The 18,247-nt window shown below is 32.9% G+C and overlaps 1 protein-coding gene across 2 annotated transcripts in view; it reads right to left on the bottom strand.

Annotated features, from left to right (window-relative positions):
- Positions 1-2,175: 2,175 nt before the first annotated feature.
- The window catches only part of slgA (proline dehydrogenase slgA), a 38,894-nt gene continuing 22,822 nt past the window's right edge, over positions 2,176-18,247 (bottom strand). The window contains exons 4-12 of one of the 2 annotated variants that reach the window (XM_068767247.1): positions 13,902-14,083; positions 12,398-12,462; positions 11,442-11,620; positions 10,791-10,817; positions 8,297-8,576; positions 6,745-6,882; positions 5,420-5,530; positions 4,516-4,678; positions 2,176-3,748 (exon numbers count right to left, since the gene is read on the bottom strand). In XM_068767247.1, coding sequence (XP_068623348.1) covers positions 3,543-3,748; positions 4,516-4,678; positions 5,420-5,530; positions 6,745-6,882; positions 8,297-8,576; positions 10,791-10,817; positions 11,442-11,620; positions 12,398-12,462; positions 13,902-14,083 — 1,351 coding nt within the window. In that variant the 3' untranslated portion in view covers positions 2,176-3,542. The remainder of the gene's footprint in view (positions 3,749-4,515; positions 4,679-5,419; positions 5,531-6,744; positions 6,883-8,296; positions 8,577-10,790; positions 10,818-11,441; positions 11,621-12,397; positions 12,463-13,901; positions 14,084-18,247) is intronic. The other variant, XM_068767248.1, reaches the window with a different exon arrangement.

The following is an 18,247-nucleotide window of genomic DNA, read 5'->3' as shown; positions in this document are numbered from 1 at the left end:
TATAAAAGTGAACATATAATTTATTTAAGGTTAAGAAAAAATGAGATTTTGGAAATAAAAATCACATTTCAAACATCAACATTTTATTCACGACAGATTAAAGATCCATCCATATATTACCATCGAAATTCCGTTCTATGAAAGTACTTCGTTATAAAACAATAGAATAAATTAAAAATAGCAAAAAATGTAAATGCGATCTAAGGAATTGCATGAAAACAAATTAAAAAAATAAATAAATAACACCGTCTTAAAAATTTCGAAAGAAATCATATGTAAATTAAATTGAAAATATAATAAAAAATAAAATGAGACAGTTTACATAATATTTGTAATTTTTATGTATGAAATTAAGATATTTTTACAACGCATTAGGTTATTTCACGTTGATTTTTTTCCGTGAATTAAAATCCATAAAATCTACGATGGCAATTATATAATGTATATAAGTTCGAAACTTAGACGTTGCATTCAGTCATTTACGCAAAAACAGACTTTATACCTGAACAATTAAGTCCTAATTTCTATGACATAATTAGTAATTTGACAAGAACAGTTTAACACGCGCCACATTGTATAGACATCAGACTACAGATTATAAAATATTCCAGTCTTTAGCGACCAATTTTAATTATAATTAAAATTCCTAAAAAATAACAAAGTAAAATTTATATTTTTTATTACAAGAATATTAGTAAGCTCATTATAAAACAAGAACAGAATTGTATTGTAAACTTTCATAAGGCTTTTTGAACAATGTATTAGATATAGACTATTTATTCAAAATAGCTACAGATTAATAACAAAATTATTGTACTGCTCACCCTAAAAGATAGTTTCATAAATGTTTCAAAAACCCATGTGATACAAATCCTTTTTTTATTAGCAATGAACTAAGATGGCTTGAATGTCTGATGTAAAGATTAAATTGTTTTCATACATTTAACTTCGTTTATTTTTTTTATAATTTCAGCTTCATAACGGACATAGTGATATTTCTCAAACATTGCAGTATACAGAAAATTACATTACCAATTTATCCATTGACTTTCATTAACACCGACGGAAAATTTATTGTATATTTTTCTAAAGTATTTCCATGATATAGCCAATGTTAACTTTAGGAGAAAAAACATATAAGTCTGTACTCATAGGTCAATGAATGGTTTGTAGCCTTTATTTTAATTTTTATAATTAGAATATTGTTTCCAAAATTCGTCTACACAATATGGCGCCTGTGATTATATCAATATGGACCGATACATACAATCATCACTACATTATTGTCTGTCTACATTATTATTCGATATTATCAATAATTATAATTAGATACATGAGTATAAACATCCACGGTAAAAGTTATTTAATCAGTAGAAATACAAAATCAATAATGAGTCTTGATTATTATCTTTCAAAAATTTTATTCATAATGACAGAGGCATTAAAACCTCATTTTGAAATCAAAACAGAAAATAACCTTATTTGTAAATATATTAGTTAACATCAATTTGACAACGTTGTCGAAACTATCTACTTCTAAATTCAAAACGGATTTAAATATAGGCGACTATTGCAAGCGATTCCCAATTCAGAGCTGCATTAAATATATATTCCGTTAACTTGTTAAAAGGTTTCATTTTATTGCTGCTTAAGTTACAGGGCCAAATGTCTTCCTTCATATAAACATTAAGTATAAATTGTTACTGTCAAATCTCATCACATACCTGTCCTTTGTTTAAATATTCAATATATCAACTATTAATTACCATATTACATATGAACATCTGTGGTGAATAAACAAAAAAAAGAGGAAATGAAAATAAAAGAAAAAAAATCAAAACAATCATGTCTTTATTTCATGTCTATTCGTAAAATAATCTAAAATTAGCATCACAATAATTAGCGAAGATAATCAAAATTAATTGTATTACTAAATTTAAAAATGAAAAAAAAATAATTGCTACTAGTTTCAAACCTTTTCGCCATGTGTCATTGATATTCGGATGCATTTATGTTAGTTGACATGTTGGGTTCAACGCTCATGGAAAAAATCGCGGGAAAATGAAACGTCAAACAACTTCTGTCTTTGTGTGTAGACTTGTTGTGTGCAAAAATATTTCATTTTAATTTATGTATTAGTAACTTATTGAAGCCTCTTCTATAATTTATTGGTAATTCTAGATAAATGTGCATCCGAATATCTCACTTTTAATCATGACAATGCAGCAAATAGCTTATAAATATTTGTAGGAACTTAACAAATTCGTAAAATGCGTAAACTCGTTGCGTAGAGTATTGTCTTCGAACAACCGAACATAATTGGTAAGTTGAAGATACATAAAAGAATTAATAATCCATACATTATTAAAACAATTGGCTATAGACAACACTAGGAAGGCGCTCTACATCACTACTTGCCATAGACACAATAAAGATTAAAAATACAGGTCAAAATTACTGACAGTTTTATAGTACACAAATGGACAATAAACAATAACTTAATTTCTATTTAAAAAGGGACGTAACGCAATAAATAAAACAATAACTTAACGAGATTAACATTAAGATCTGGAAAACAGAGAAATGCATTCAAATCTCCACCTTCAATTGATACAGTCAAAGTGTAAATTGTTAATCAAAGCCGATTTTTAAAATTCACTGGTCGATTACAATAAACATGCTGTGACAACAATTAAAACCTTGACCATGAGTACAGTTATATTAAAAAGTGTTTTCAAAAATAATATTAAAATAAATATGTCAGAGTACTTTAATTAATTCTCAATTAGTTGTAAACACTTCGACATCAAAAAAGAAAAAAAACAGTTTAAAAATATTTCAAAACAAATTTCCTTGTAATATTCTGTTAGTTAGTAATATAAAATAAAAATATGTCACATATGTATATACTTTTCAACACAACTGTACCTCATACCCGTTAACAATGCGAGTTTTGAAAATGTTGTAAACATAGCAATAATAATTGATATTGTTATTATAAAATTCGGCGAGAAATACTTAATACTGAATTCAAACGATAGCACTTAAGAAAAAATATATCATATCAAATTAATAACGCAATCCAAAAGTCAAAATTATATGTAAAATAAATACACAAAATATACGTTATTTAAGAAAATTAATTTAACCTGTAATAAAACACAATTATAAATAAATGATTGTTAAAGTAAATCTTGTATTTAGAAAAAAAATATAAAAAACGAAGCAGCTTGAAATACAAAACCGTTCGTTTAAAAATCCTTACATTTGAAATTCAATTAAGATAATCAAAATAAAGACTAGTTCTTTTTTAAATTGCTATCATTTTTTTGTGTTCTCAACACATTTGGACCAGCACAAATAAGTTCTACAAGCAGATTTAATCTTATTTTCATTTTAGTCGCATTTCCCGCCAAAACTATCACAAGATGGCGACTTACGTTGTTACGCATTCGAATTAAGAATCGCGTGCAACCTGAAGCGTACTAACTAAAACTGACGCTACGCAAACTGGACTTTAACACCTCGGAACAAGATCCACTTTAGACTGGGGTGTAGTTTCCTACGGGTTTGTAGAACAGCTGGCCTGTGACAACTCGACGGATGATTTCCTTCAGCAAGAGGCCTTTCTCCTTTTTGATTTTAGCTAGAAATCCTCGATTCTCGTTGGCGCGCCGAGATAAATACGGCAATACTTCAGTCACTGGGCCGTACGGTACATATTTATAGGCAGAGTATCCGGCTTGACCTGTTAAAAGGCACCAAATATTAATATTAAGTAAAATAAAATATGCTTATTACCACCAATCTGTGTTCAATCAGTGATAATTTTGGCACTGAAACACAGTCTGTTACTACGCCTCATTGGCAGGCCGACATTCATGCCATGGAGATGGCTATGATCGAGATTTCCCTTAAAGAACTAATCCGAAATGACATCCTTAGATAAATGAAAGCAACACAGCCCAGAAGATTAGCAAGTTGAAATGGCAGTGAACAAGTCCTGAAATGACTTTGGACCGGTAAGTGTAATATAGAACATCCATCCACAAGGTGGACCAACCATCTTGCTAAATTCTATGAAATATGCCAGATGCTGATCGCTTCTAACCTGTCCAACAGGATATCTATGGGGAGAGGTATATCCCGCAGAGGACATTCTGTGGCTGAAATGATGATAAGATAATACAAACTGCATTTGAATAAAATGGCGCTTGTTGTTTAAAAACACGAACCTTTGGAGAACATAATAGTGCCTCACAACATATTGGATATAATATTAAGATGTGTTTACATTCACAAACAATGTAAACTCTATTTTATTCTAAGTCATTAAGTAAGTTTGACAGATAGCCGTAGTTATGACATCTGTCATTGTTGTCAACAATTCCTTGTGTTAGTTATGTGTTTTGTTCAAATAGGGAATCCTGCTTAAAAATAATATTTGAGTCAGTCTATCTCTGTCTTTTGCATAGTGCGAACGTGTTATTTGCGTTAAATATGTAAATAACTCACCCAAGGGGAAGGTGATGTGGTCGCACATGCCCAGCAGTTGTCCGAAGCAGACCACCTTGTCTCCGGGCTGGATACCGCGGTCCTTCATCAACTGGATGGCGTAGCGGACCGTGTCCTCGTTGTGGGACGCCACCATAATGCCCAGGTGGTCTTTGCTATCCGGCTGTAAAAGTAAACACATTTAGTACACATGTTAATTTTAATTCAAACATATTTTTATGGCGCTAGTTTTTGTGAACCTCTCGTTCAACCCTATCGTAAAGGCAGGGACATTACAATATCAGGTGTTTTCAGATATAACATTTATGTACATTGTATTTTCCTTCTTTCTTCTAATATCTTTTAAACTTTTTCTTTCTATTCATCCTACACAGTATCTTTATTTCCTTTGGCATTCTCCTCTACTTTACACATCGCCTTTCATTTCTCTTCACCATTTCTAAAATATCACGATTAGTCTATCACAGTATATTTTCCTAACTCAAACTGGAATCCCATTCTGGATTTTTTAAGCAAGAGACAGCAGGCGATCAGGTGCATCACGGTCTGGTCCACCAAAGCATGAGGGAGTTTCTTTGTGTTCGAACCTGTGAAAATACACAGAGAACCCTCTGTGACCTGAACGGTGTCCAGCTTGACTGGCGGAATGTGCATAGGCTGATACGGCGTCCCAGAAAGTTAAAACCTTAGATGAATTCTAAACTGGACATCAGCTCGCCTGTGATGAATCAAGATCATTAACACATCATTGTATCAGTCCATAGACACCCACTGCAGGGAATAGGCCTTGTAAAGATATCTAAAGGATGGATATACCATCATTGCTTCGCTTGAAAATGAGACTGTCTTATAGTGGCCGTCTAGTGGCAGACTTGATGATGGTGAGTAATAAAATGTCGTTTACCTTGACTCGACCGAGTATTTCCTTGAGGCAGCGGTGGAATGAGGCGGTGGTCGCTTCCACGCTTTCGCACGTTGGGTCCTCGTAGCCCATGGCAGCAGCTCTAGCGCGCTCCTGTCGGTAACGATTTATACAGGATGATTGGTTTGAGGTGTAAAAACTTTAAAGCTTTGTGTTGACAGATGACTTTTTACCTATAACCGATCATTCTGTATTTCGACGTAAAAAATGTATCTGCTATGTCACAGAAGTTTAATTTTCCTTTCAGAAATGGTTTCAGTAATGTTTTTAGAGCTATGGCGAAGAATGGAAGTCCCACAGTTAATATATTGACACATCATTTATTACCATATAAGATATCTAATTTTAATTGATTTTTTATTTAATTATTTTACATTGTTTTATATAATATTTACTAGCTGACACGGCCACGCGTTGCTGTGAATTTAAAAAGTGGAAATAATTGAATTATACGGTATTTCGTTCACTACAAAATAAATTTAATTAATTTTATAGCGTCAACAACACGTGGTAATTATGCTGTTAAAATGTAGCTTATATGACACGTTCGTAGATTTACCATAGCAGCGCCATCTATTGATTACTTACTCAACCCAGTCGAAAGGTATCGACATCTGTTAGAATCATTTGGAGTTAACAGATAATTGTGACTGTCAAATAATAACAGACAATAATTAGCAATAAATTAAAATTGCGACTATAATTTGAGATTTAAACTATCCTATCTCTCAAGTTAGATCGAACTGCACATGGTGTGCGAATTTTATTATAATCGGTTAAGTGGTTTAGAAGTCCATTGAGTATAAACATTGTGACACGAGATTTATATATATTAAGATAATGACAACCAGTAATTTTTCCTTGTCATATTTTTAATGAAAACATAACATTCTTATTAGATATATGTGGTAGGCCTGTATCCAACAACTTATTTATTTTGGTACACCAGCAGTACACATTAATTAAACTTACAATAAAAATTTTCTTATAAATAATGGTTCTGTTGTCTATTCCTTTATATTTGACACAACATAAAAAAAATACTTTATACAATATCGTAGAAAGATTAGACCACATCAAATCAAAATAAACTTATTGAAGAGAAAACTGATCGCACGTGAGAGGAAACAGACTTACGACTTTAGACAACAAAATAACTTTAAATTTAAAAATGTGTCCTCCGACGTGTAAACTTAAAGGTTGCGTGTTTAAAAATACTTAATTAAAATTCTGTTATGGCAAGAAATGAACTTCTTAAAGCCCAAATGATGTTAATGATGATGATTAAGAATAGCTTCAAGTTTCACCTGTTCGATGTAAGCGCCGCGTACGAGTTTGGCGCCCCAGTAGAAGTTCTGCCGCTGCGCTTGCTCCAAGTCCGTCAGGATTTCGTTGTAAGTATTCTTAAGGTAGGTCTGGTAAGTGTTGAAAACCAGGAACTTCTCCTGTATAGAGAAAATTTGTACAAATTTTTATTTTTATACTATATAACCTCAAAGCTAACCTAAAAGTTGAGAGAAAATTGTAATGATATTCCGTTTTTAGGAAAAGAAATGTTGTAAATAGTTCGTATCTAATTGTCGGTGTTAAGCTGTTATACCTTCTAGTAGAGGCAAACGATAGTCAGGTATAGCAGGGCAGACCAACACGCGGCCCGTAAAACAAGTAAATGCGCCCCACCAGGCATTTTTAAAATTTAATTTATTTCATCGATTTTCTCACACTAAAATATTATTATATAATTAATTGGTTTCCGAAAGTACTAACGTACATCTGTCAGTGAACAAAAATTAAAAAAAACTTAGACCAGAGAAACTTCCACTTTTGGCTTAAAAAAATGACCATCGACCATGACACAGTAAAGTGTATCGAAAAAACACTGCTAAATTTCTGGTTAAAAATTTAAATTATTTTCGTTTTTGTGTTATTTTCTTGTTTATTTTAATTTTACATAAACATAAATCTTACTAATAATTTTTTTTTCTAGTATTTATTTAGCGCTATTTGCTAAAAAAAATTCAATTTAAATTGGCCCGTTGATTAAAAACGTTGCTAACCACTGATTTAAAGATCACTTGTATACATAATAATAACCAAACAAGTCGAATTTGATAGAAACTAAAATCAGACTGTGTTCTAGGGCCTGGGGATATATCTAAAGGGCCACAACAAATTCAGTCCTTCGTTTTTGTTTTTTAAAGTTCAAACTTCTGTGACAATTATTTAATATTACTAGTTTTTGTCGGTATTACTAGGACAACATCGTAAGACACTGTAACAATCAGCCCGTAGAAGGAACTGTTAAACTAACGTATTACGTTGGTAACATGTTATGTACATAACAAGTGTTTATTTACTGAACAGGTCATGCTCGAAAATTTTCTATGTAATCGAATTAGGAAATAGCCCGTACTAATACCCGCAGAGGCCTTCAGCTGGGAAAGACTCGAAACAAACTCAGTCTATGGACAGATGACTGTTAAAGTCGTCAAAAAACTCTGAAAGCTGATTGCTACCAATCTGTCCTATTGGAATCTATGGTGGAGGCTTATGTCTATTGCTGAATGTTAACGACTGAAATCAGTGCCTCTTTTTTATCCTAATGGATATCGGAAACTCTGGGAAAAGTCAGGTTCCAACTTGTGTAATTGGAAATCTATGGTGCAGGCCCATGTCTAACTGTGACCGTTCTACGACTGGAATGATGATTATTTTAATACTAGATCATACAACTCATAATTAAACGCGTTAGATATTTGTAATTAATGCAAGTATAGATAACATATATATAGATATTATATAGGAAATGGCGTAATAGGTTTTATGAATTAATTCCAGCAGTAAAATGATGATGATTACCTTATTGTATCTCCTCATCACTTCCAAGCATATCCTCGAGATTGCGGGTTGGAAGTACGTCTGTTCCGCGTCTATCATCACCCGTACATCGGCCTCGTTAGCAACCTGAATGATGTGGTTCAGGCGACGTAGCATGTTCCGGAACATTTCCTCCTCCTTGGGTGAGATCTGGGAGATCAGACGGCGCATCTGTCCGGTCTTCGGATCCGGGACTCGGAAGGAGTCGGAGAGGTTCATATCCTTGTCCAGAATGTTCGACCAGGGGAAGAGATGGACGATGCTGGAAATAAGAGCGTTAAATTTCTTTTTTTCTGTAATTTCAGTTTAAACATGATTCTGGAACATTCTTTTTATTTTTTTCTTGGTATAAATTACCCTCGGAGTTACAACAGATTACAAATCTAACGTTATAGCTTCAAATGGCATCGATAGATGGCGCTAGTAGTCCATTGCCTAGCGCTATAGTTTGACGCTGACACGCGCAATTGAAACAATACTTATATTATCAACAAGAATAAATGAAGACATGACAAATAAGTAAATGTACAGAGTATCTCCAATTTACATTTGAAAATTTTAAATCAAATATTTTCAACGTACGCATTTCAATCTTCTAACCTAATTTAAATTTAGAATTTATTTTTTTATATTTTTTAAAATTTTAATACAAATTACTTTAACATTTTAATTACTTAATTTTGTTAATAATAGCCTTAGTTTACTATTAGCACACTTATATACGAATACACATACAAACGCCAATTAATAGCCAATGAAGAAACACGTAAAACGAAGCATTTTGAACTCGGGATTTCGCTTGTTTTGCCTCAGCGATTGGTGCCAGTAACATTAAAATTAGCTGCTGCTATTTTTAATTAAATAGCTTCAAGCTATGTCTCGGTTATTTTTATAACAAAATAACATGATTATTTTTACAATAGCTATTGCGCTAAAGTTATTACTGCTCATTATCTTATTAGAATTTACGTTGACATAGTAATGAGATAGTAAAGTCACAAATAGTATATCATAAATAAAGACCATTTTCATGGTTTGTGCCAGAAAAAGAGGGGAGAGGAAAGCGATTTTTATTTAAATTTTTTAAGTCACATGTATGCAACAGAAATAGTAGTGCTATTTAATTATTTTTTAAAAAAATAAATGACATTTTAAGTCAGTTATTGATTATATAATTTAGATTTCTATTACTATTTTTAAATACGATTATTTTATTAGCAGTAAATTTGTATGTTCTATGAAAGTCTGTTTTGTCTGGATCACTCAAAACTTTAGAATTGGTCCATCTTAGAGGAAACATATAGAAGCAAAGCCCACTACGTTTGCCCATGACTTCTAGCTATCAAATAGATCAAGAGCCCTGGGTTGTCAGCCACTTCACGATAATTTTGTCACACTTCAAGCCAATTAAGTTTTGATAGTCAAACATTACTTGCATAGGAATTCCGATAGCAATTCAGTAAAAAATAAATCTTTATATTGTTGAGTGTATAACATAAATATAAAAGAAGCTTTGTATATTATACACTTATAACTCTATATAAAGTAATAACATGGATTTTCTTATTTCTTCTATTGGAATACGACAGGTACTTAACCATATATTTTAATATACGTGATTTATTGTGTAGTGAAAACCATTGTTTTTGTAAAGGGTGTACAATACATTAATTAACAGAAAATTATCTACACATTCCACACATTTACAGCTTTTAAAATCTATAAAAATCATTTCTGTATCTAAAAAGTTTAAGGTATCTGTGCTTTCTAAAACAATGAAGAATTTTTATTTATAATTTATAACTGTAAGCTTTGTTGTTATTCTTTCCAATTGAAATATATATTAACTAGTTGTCCCCCGCTTCGCATACTTAATGAAAGCCTCTTTCAATAAAAGTGGGGAGGTTGTAATTTCGTAAATATAGTAGTATAAATAAGTGTAAATATGCGTTCTTAGCTGAAATCTACTTGGTGAAAGGAATGTATGTACTAAATTTTAAGTTTATAAGTCTTTCAGTTTCTGAGATATCGTGATGAGTCATTACATAGCTGAAATGAAATCTATTTACATAGATATCATTTTATTTATTTTATTATACTAAGGATACAGTGATCACTTAATTATGTCATAAAATTATGCCTGAAAAGCCAAATTTTTATCTTTGTTAGCTACGGAACTTGTTAGCCCATGAGTTATAATGGCAATCAAAATACGAGGGTTCCAAACGAAACCTGATGATGGTTTTTTGTCATTACTTTCACCAGCAATTAATTTATAAATTCATCCAATATTAATAAGATTTTTTAAGAAATTTTGGTTAATATTTTTTTATGCGCCATTTTATAAAGTCCTATATAAATATTATAATGAAATAGATATTGAATGCCAATCGGAATTTCTATACAAGAGCAGCATGTCGAAAGTTATCGACTTTAGGAGTCAACCCTTACGAATATACAAGCCGTCGCCACTGACCGGTCCCACGGGAAAATGTGCAGCACACTGAAACACCACGAGACCCTCAAATCCTTCCACCACCAGCTACTACTTACTACTTCAATTGCACAATATACAATATAGTTCACAATTGTAAATGCTGTCTATAAAAGTGTTTATGACAGTTAAAAAAAATCAAAATCCATAATGAGTAAAGCGTGTATTTCATTTAAATGCAAATTGAAAATGTGTTTTTTTTTTGTGATCTGCCGCACTTTCCGTTCAGATCATTTGTAGTTCTCATTGAAAACCAAAAGATTCTTAAACAAATGAATTGTAGTCAAATATAGACTACATCACATCACCTTTTCCCGCTAATTATAGCTCTGCGATATTGAAAAAGTGTAGAGCATATGTCTTAAGCGACTTTTTTAAGTTTATAAGGTGTGGGTCGTATACGCCCCACGCGGCCTGAATTGAAAATCATTTCTCACTTTTGTTTCAAAAACTATTGATAAGTGGTCGCTACAACTGAAATTTCTATAAAAAAATCCAATCTTATCGCCTTATGTGAGTATGATAGAACTGTACCAGCTAGGGGTCCTATAACAAAGTCCATGAACCTCTGCTTCAGACCATCACCTCAAATAAAGAACACAAATTTACATTAATTTTGGGATGACCACTTACCCCTCCTTGTCCGAGGTGATCTTCCGCATGAACTCCTGGACCTCGGGCTTGTTGCCGTGGTCGCCGAAGTACCGCTGGAAGTCCTCAATGGTCTTGTGGTGGGTCAGCACGTTGCCGGTGCCGCCTGCGATCTGCTGCATGTAATTCCTCGCGCGCATTATCACCTCCGATAACTGCAGCTGGAAACCAAGAAATCAACTTCCTTCAATAACCTCATTGAAACATTTCTTTTTAAGAGCATTTTTCTTCCTTTTAAACAAGTAAAAGTGGCCAAGATCATGCTCTTTTACTTTAGTCTGTCCAACGCAATAACTTCCTCTCCCGTATTTTTTTTTTCACATACATCTTGCCGATGACGACTGACTGAGATTCTCGAATTTTTTTCCATTTTTTAGAGTAAAGTGACTATAATACTCAGAATCGTTACGGGCAAATCTATGATAACTTTTGGTTCCTTGAATATTACATTTGTAGTGTCAACACGTGTGGTCATTAAACCCGTAAAAAAGGAAAGAATAATAAGATTTACTTGAATTTCTATAATTTCACATGCTTTCTAAAGCGCTATCGAAATAGCTGTACCGCGCCTTAGGAAACGAGATGGGGTGGGGGGTACTGGAAGAATAATTTGTTGACGGAACAGAGTGGTCGCGGAGTGGAACGCAATATCGCGGTTCAGCAGTTTTGTTACCACTATAGCTGATGATGCTACGCCATCCCTTTTCTGCGTCTTCGTTTCAACCCGTAGATGCCCAGTGCAAGGTATAGTCACCTAAATATCGTCACGATGACCACGCTTTGCGCTGACTATATTTAGCGACTACCCGTGACTTTGACTATATCGTAAGTTCATCTAGAGGGGGCCTTACCCACGCGTCTAACAGCTGGTAGACTCTACTCGAAAATCCTTTGGCAGTAACAGCCGAGAATTATTTAAAAAATATGATATAACTTACAAGTAACTGAGGCCTTCCCAGAGCGGTAAGTTTGATCGCCATTAGTCCAGTGCTCTTTGTGATACCTGCAAGTGAGATACTTTCGTAAATTCAAACTCATTCTTGGCGGGCCCACAAATTAGTACCTAAGACCTAGCCTGTTGGGACAGACCATGGCCCACCTTGTGACCTATTGTCCCGCACATGCAAGGATGCGCAGTACCTTGGAAACGGAGGTGAAGTTAAAGATAGATTTAGAGAGCATCGCCTTAATGATGGACGACGACAACCTTCGCCCATCATTTCTATCGTTTGCTCGTAGGGTGGTAAGTGACACTGTACAACAAAACAGTATAGATAAGTAGGTACCTAATAAACTGCACAAAATAACTAGTCAATTAATAATAGAAAAAATAGAATAAGAAAAGTGTAGTAATGTATTAAGAAAGCATAACCCGAAGAAAACTGTAATATAAAAAAATAGAATATGTAAATAATACAATAAAGTATAAAAAAAAATGTACCTAACCACCTAAGAGTAATAAGATGATGGAATGAAGGCGATGAAAGCAAGAAGGAATGAAAGAACAAAATGAAAGATATTGTGAAGGAAAAAATGTATGAAAGTGAGTGAAGAATAAAGATAAAATAATTGAAAAACTCATTTTGTAAATAAAGTCCCAATTAGTTAGGGGTACGTGAGGCGCCCAATAGCGGGGGCCATAAGAACAAGACCTAGCCTGCAAGAATCTTTTCTGACAACGAATATAAATAATTATGTTGTGTATATTTATTACGTAATAATTTACGTATATTTAAATATCATCACAAATGCAGCCAGAAAACTGGCACTAGTGGAGATAAGTATTCACCATAGAAACATTAGTTTCCTTCTATAGACGTCCACTACAAAGCAAAGACTTCCCTAGATTTCTATGGGAAAATATATCATAATCGTTACACTAGGCAGGCAGGTTGGCGAACTGGATGCTACTGCCCATCCTTTGTAAACTTGTTTGTGAGTAGTGGCAATCCTATGACATTAATGACCAAAATTTTAACTGGGGATTGAACAGGTCTCAGTCCTCTACCGCTGGGCTATCACTATGACAGATACAACTTCTTTATTAAAATAGGAGGAGATCTATATGCAGCAAGGACATCTTACGACTGAAATTAATATCTATAATCATTATTGAGTGAATATTGAAATGTTAAGTAAGAAAAGGACCAATATGCCACTTCCGCACATGCAGTGGTAGTCGTGCAATGAAATGCACCGCCCGCCAGTCCGCTGATAAATGCGTATGCGGCAAACAATGCGAATTACACAACCGCCACCGCCAAATTACTCTAGTAAGTAAGTAATGTACGGAAGAGGCTAAATATTGGTCCTTTTCTTACTTAGGATGGACTTCCGCGAGGTAACGCCCGATTCCATTAAATATTAAAATGTTATCGTCCATTACAAGTTTAGTATGTTACAATGATTGCAAATTAAGTTCAAAGCCAGCAATGTACATACCGGCGACAGCGTCAATGCTCTTGAGGAAATGTTCCATGTTCTTCTCGCAAGCAGCCTCGTTGAGGTAGAAGTAAGTGCGGGCGCTGGTCACCTTGTACCGCCGGTCCGCGAAACGCTGTTCCACGTGGTACTGCTTGAGTTGACCTTCCTCTTCCTTGTCGCCGCATGCTGAGATGGAAGCGCTGTGGAATTTGAAGTTCTATCAATATACCTTTTTATGTCTAGCCGAATCTTTAAATCGTACTTCAACTGAGAGTAACTCAATCAGACTGTTGTTTCTATGAAACTGGGTTATTCTGGTATTTTTCCTTATGTCAAGTAGGGCTTACAATATCGGGATTCCAAGATCCCGAAAACCGGAATCCCTGACGATTTTTGTTCCGGTATTTATGTAAAAATACCGATATTTCGGTATTACATTAGTTTATAAAATTTAATTTAAAATAATATTAATTAATTGCAAGAATTTTTTCTGAAGATATACAAACAATTCCATTGTATTAAAATTTGTATCAGGCATATTTATTACACAAACGGCGCCGAGTATGGCACCATCGAGAAGCTGCGATGTCGGCATTATACAACGATTGTTTATGTTTTACGTGTACACCTATCCCCCGATTTACACGGTAGATACGTTCCTGAGAAAAACGTGTAAATCGAAAATTTAAAATTTTCAAGTCAAAACCGTGTAAATCGAAAAACTTGCAGAAAATGCATAATCTTGCTATGGTGTACACAGAAATAAAAATAAAATGCATTGACAAGTTAAAATATTTAATATATTACGGAAACACTGTTTTTTTTTTATTATTTAATTACAATACATTAAACAGAAGAACAAAAAATAAAACCAAAGGTGTTTTATTATCCTTTATCACTGTCAGAAATTACTCTCATTCTTTACTTCGGAATCGAAGGTTCGAATTCACTTTCATCACACGAAGTTATTTATGCCGATTCGATGCTAGAAGCAGAAATATTTACATTATGAGAGATGGTAATAAAATCGGTTATTAAAACGAAAAAAAAAAACTTATTTGAAAAACCGTGTAAAAGCGAAAACGTGTAAAACAAGTACCGTGTAAATCGGGAGATAGGTGTACTGCCCAATGAACAGGTCTTGTTTATACAAATACATAAAGTATATAACACAAAAAATATTAAATAGTTTAGATTAGATTGTTTCATTTTGCAAACGATTGATTGTTTATGTTTTTAAAGAGCAAAATTTTAATAAACAAAACGCAAGTTATAAAAATTATTTCATAAATATTTTCAATTTTATTATATTTTTTGAGTCTTTAATTATATAATTCCATACGAACCTATTATATGTAAAATGTAACATACAATTTAATATGTACATTTATACTTGCACATTATTTTGTATCTATCTACTCCTACTCTCTTATATGTATAAATTTTAGCTGTATTTACTCATAAGAGAAAATTGTGTAAGAAAAATTTAAGAAAATTATAAAACGCTGTCGTGCCTCGCAGCTGGGAGAAGAAAGATCCGTATCAAATAGGAGCAAACCTCACCCAACTGTCTGCGTTTAGTAATACGAAAAAAATATTATAAAAAAAAACACTAGCGATACAAATTAGGATAATTAAAAAAAACTATCTACTCGTAATCAAATAAAATAAATTTATTGGATTTCATGTATTATTTTATAGTTAACAAAGTTAATATAAAAACTGAGGTAAGTAAAAATATAACTAGTATTTTTTATTAATAATACCGGTTTTAATAACGGGTTACCTGATATTTCATATTTCAAATATCAAATACCGATATTAAGATTTTAGTTCGGTATTGTAATCCCTAATGTCAAGTACATAAGTCACTGTAAATCGAATACTGGTGGCCCGCCGACAGCAAAAATAATACTCTCGTACATTCGAAAAATATTGAATTCTATTCCAGAATAAAAACAAAAAAATTTAATTACCTATACTTCTGGCGGCCGGCCCGCCATCAGTTCATGATTTGCCCGAGTGGCCCCAATCTTAATAAGTCTGTGCAACCATGCTGTAAATCATCTTTCTTCACCATCATCTATCGGCGTAGTCGCCTACTACGTCATCCTTCATCACTACTTACACTTTAAGAATAACATGATATTCTAAAAATGTATTGTTAATTTTGTATAAACGTAAACTATATTGACCAGATTTAAATTATTTTTATATTTCCATTATTTTACTTATTTATTCACCTGACTTAATCTGTAAATGCCACATCGGCGGCATTTTTAAATTCGGGTGCGAAGTTTAACTGGGCAGATGGTGCCTAGCTTTAACCTCTTTTGAAGTAACAAAGCTCGATGGCGAAGATTTTTTCTTTACTTCGAGAAGCTGTGACGTTAGAAATGGGATGAGCTTTTTTTACTTATTTTCATTGGCAGGAATTGGTTGGCGTATGACGAAAAGAGAATAGCGAAAAAATAAACAAATGATGGGTCGTGAAATTAAAACAAAAAACGAGTTATGTATAAATTGTTTTATTTTTTGTTAAAATAAATTATAAATAGATTAAGGATAAGTCTGTGAGTTAATAATAAACCATGTGTATCAACTAATTTTATTATGTCTGTACTTTTTCGTTATGTTAATTCACTCGTTTATTTTCATTCAGCTTATAAAATGCTGAGTGTATGTTTGGCTAAATAATATATCATTATAATATCAGTCTGCTGCCCACTACAAGGTCGAAAATTCCCCCAAGAATCGCCTCCATAATAAAAATTAAGACTAAACACGTCACTTATATACATTATTTCAAATCGATACAGTCCTACGACCCAGTAACACCAATCATATAAGTGTGTAACCTAAATTAAAATAGCAAAAAAATGGCTGACATCTTGTATTTCAAGGTAACCTAGAAAACAACCGCAAACAAATTTACACTTTATTACTAATAACATTACGGAACGTATTAGCACGGGCGATCGAATTAGCAAACAATGAACTGGACTATAAAAAGGAATATTTTGGCACGAACCCATACAACTTTCTCCGGCGTAGAAAAATATTTCCTTGTAACATTTTATTTTAAAAATAACATGATTGGCTAGGTTATTTTGCAACGTTATGTACTGATTCTTTTTCTTTTTCAACTTATGGATCGCCGGCTCATCTAGATGGAGGCCTACTCGCGCCGATTTTACTGATTATACACGTTAATTAGTTATGTAGCTGCCACTTAAACCTTCATATCATATTGACCGCTTGCTAACCAGTCCCGAGCGATAACAAAATGGCAGATGACAGACTGAACAACAGCTGAAGTGGCGATGGGAACTCTTTTCCTAAATATTCCGTCTGAACAGCCATATGGTCAACACTTCGGATAGAAAACCTAATCCAAGCTATCATATCGCTTAAAAATCTTATTACAGTATTCAAGAGTTTTTAGTTAAAAGAAATGTGTGGAACTTGATTTATTCTCTCATTTACATGGTTAATATTATAACGTATAAATCAAACAATTATAAAATACGTTTAAAAAGAGCAACTGTTGAGTTTTTGGTCGGCTCTTTTTAGCAAATTAGCATACGAAGCTTCTGGTAGCTTATGATATTAAAATAATTGACGAATAAAAGTGTGTGTAAATGCCTTTTTAAATAAATATATTTTCAATAGATGTAAAGGCTTTAAGGGGGTATCTATGCAACATCCTATCCAAAAAAAAAAAAACAATTGTCTCAGAAACTGTAAATAACATAATAATAATAATAATATAGTAAGAAAAAGCTTTTTCAAAATTTATATTATTACATATTAAAATTAATTATTGTTTACTATCTGTCCTTGCAGACTTTGTACTGCTAGAAGTTATTGGCCTAAAGATCGTATTTCAATACAAGGAAAATTAAAAAAACAAAATGACATTTCAGAATGATCACTTAATATAAGCTATAGGTTTAAAAGGCGTTAAAACTTTTTCCTGACAAATGAGCTATACAACTCTTTCTAGCTCTTGACCCTTAGTAGCCTGATTTACGAAAGTGATTTTTTTTTAATATTACTGTGTTTGCTTGAGGGTTGCAAAATAGATTTTTTTTTAATTTCGTTGGAAAGAATATTATACAACAGTAAAATACGTACAGCCAGCCTATAAAAAAACTAATAGTAATGTGAACATTCGGTTTAAAAGATTGGTATCAAAATTGAAACTAAGTTATTGAGGGTTAAACCTACTTTTAATCACCTTATGTCATTCTTATACCCATGACAAAGTAATCAATTTTTTAAATAATACCGTTACACTATGCATTTTATTTCTATCACATTCGTCATAAAGAATTACAAACGTATCGCAGTCCTAAAGAAAA

The sequence above is a fragment of the Battus philenor genome, unplaced genomic scaffold (genome assembly GCF_028537555.1).
Source record: "Battus philenor isolate CCGP_79_NKW_IND1 unplaced genomic scaffold, ilBatPhil1.0.hap1 SCAF_23, whole genome shotgun sequence".
Taxonomy (NCBI): domain Eukaryota; kingdom Metazoa; phylum Arthropoda; class Insecta; order Lepidoptera; family Papilionidae; genus Battus; species Battus philenor.
The sequence above is the reverse complement of the archived record's forward strand: the minus strand, read 5'-3'. Positions and strand labels throughout refer to the sequence as shown.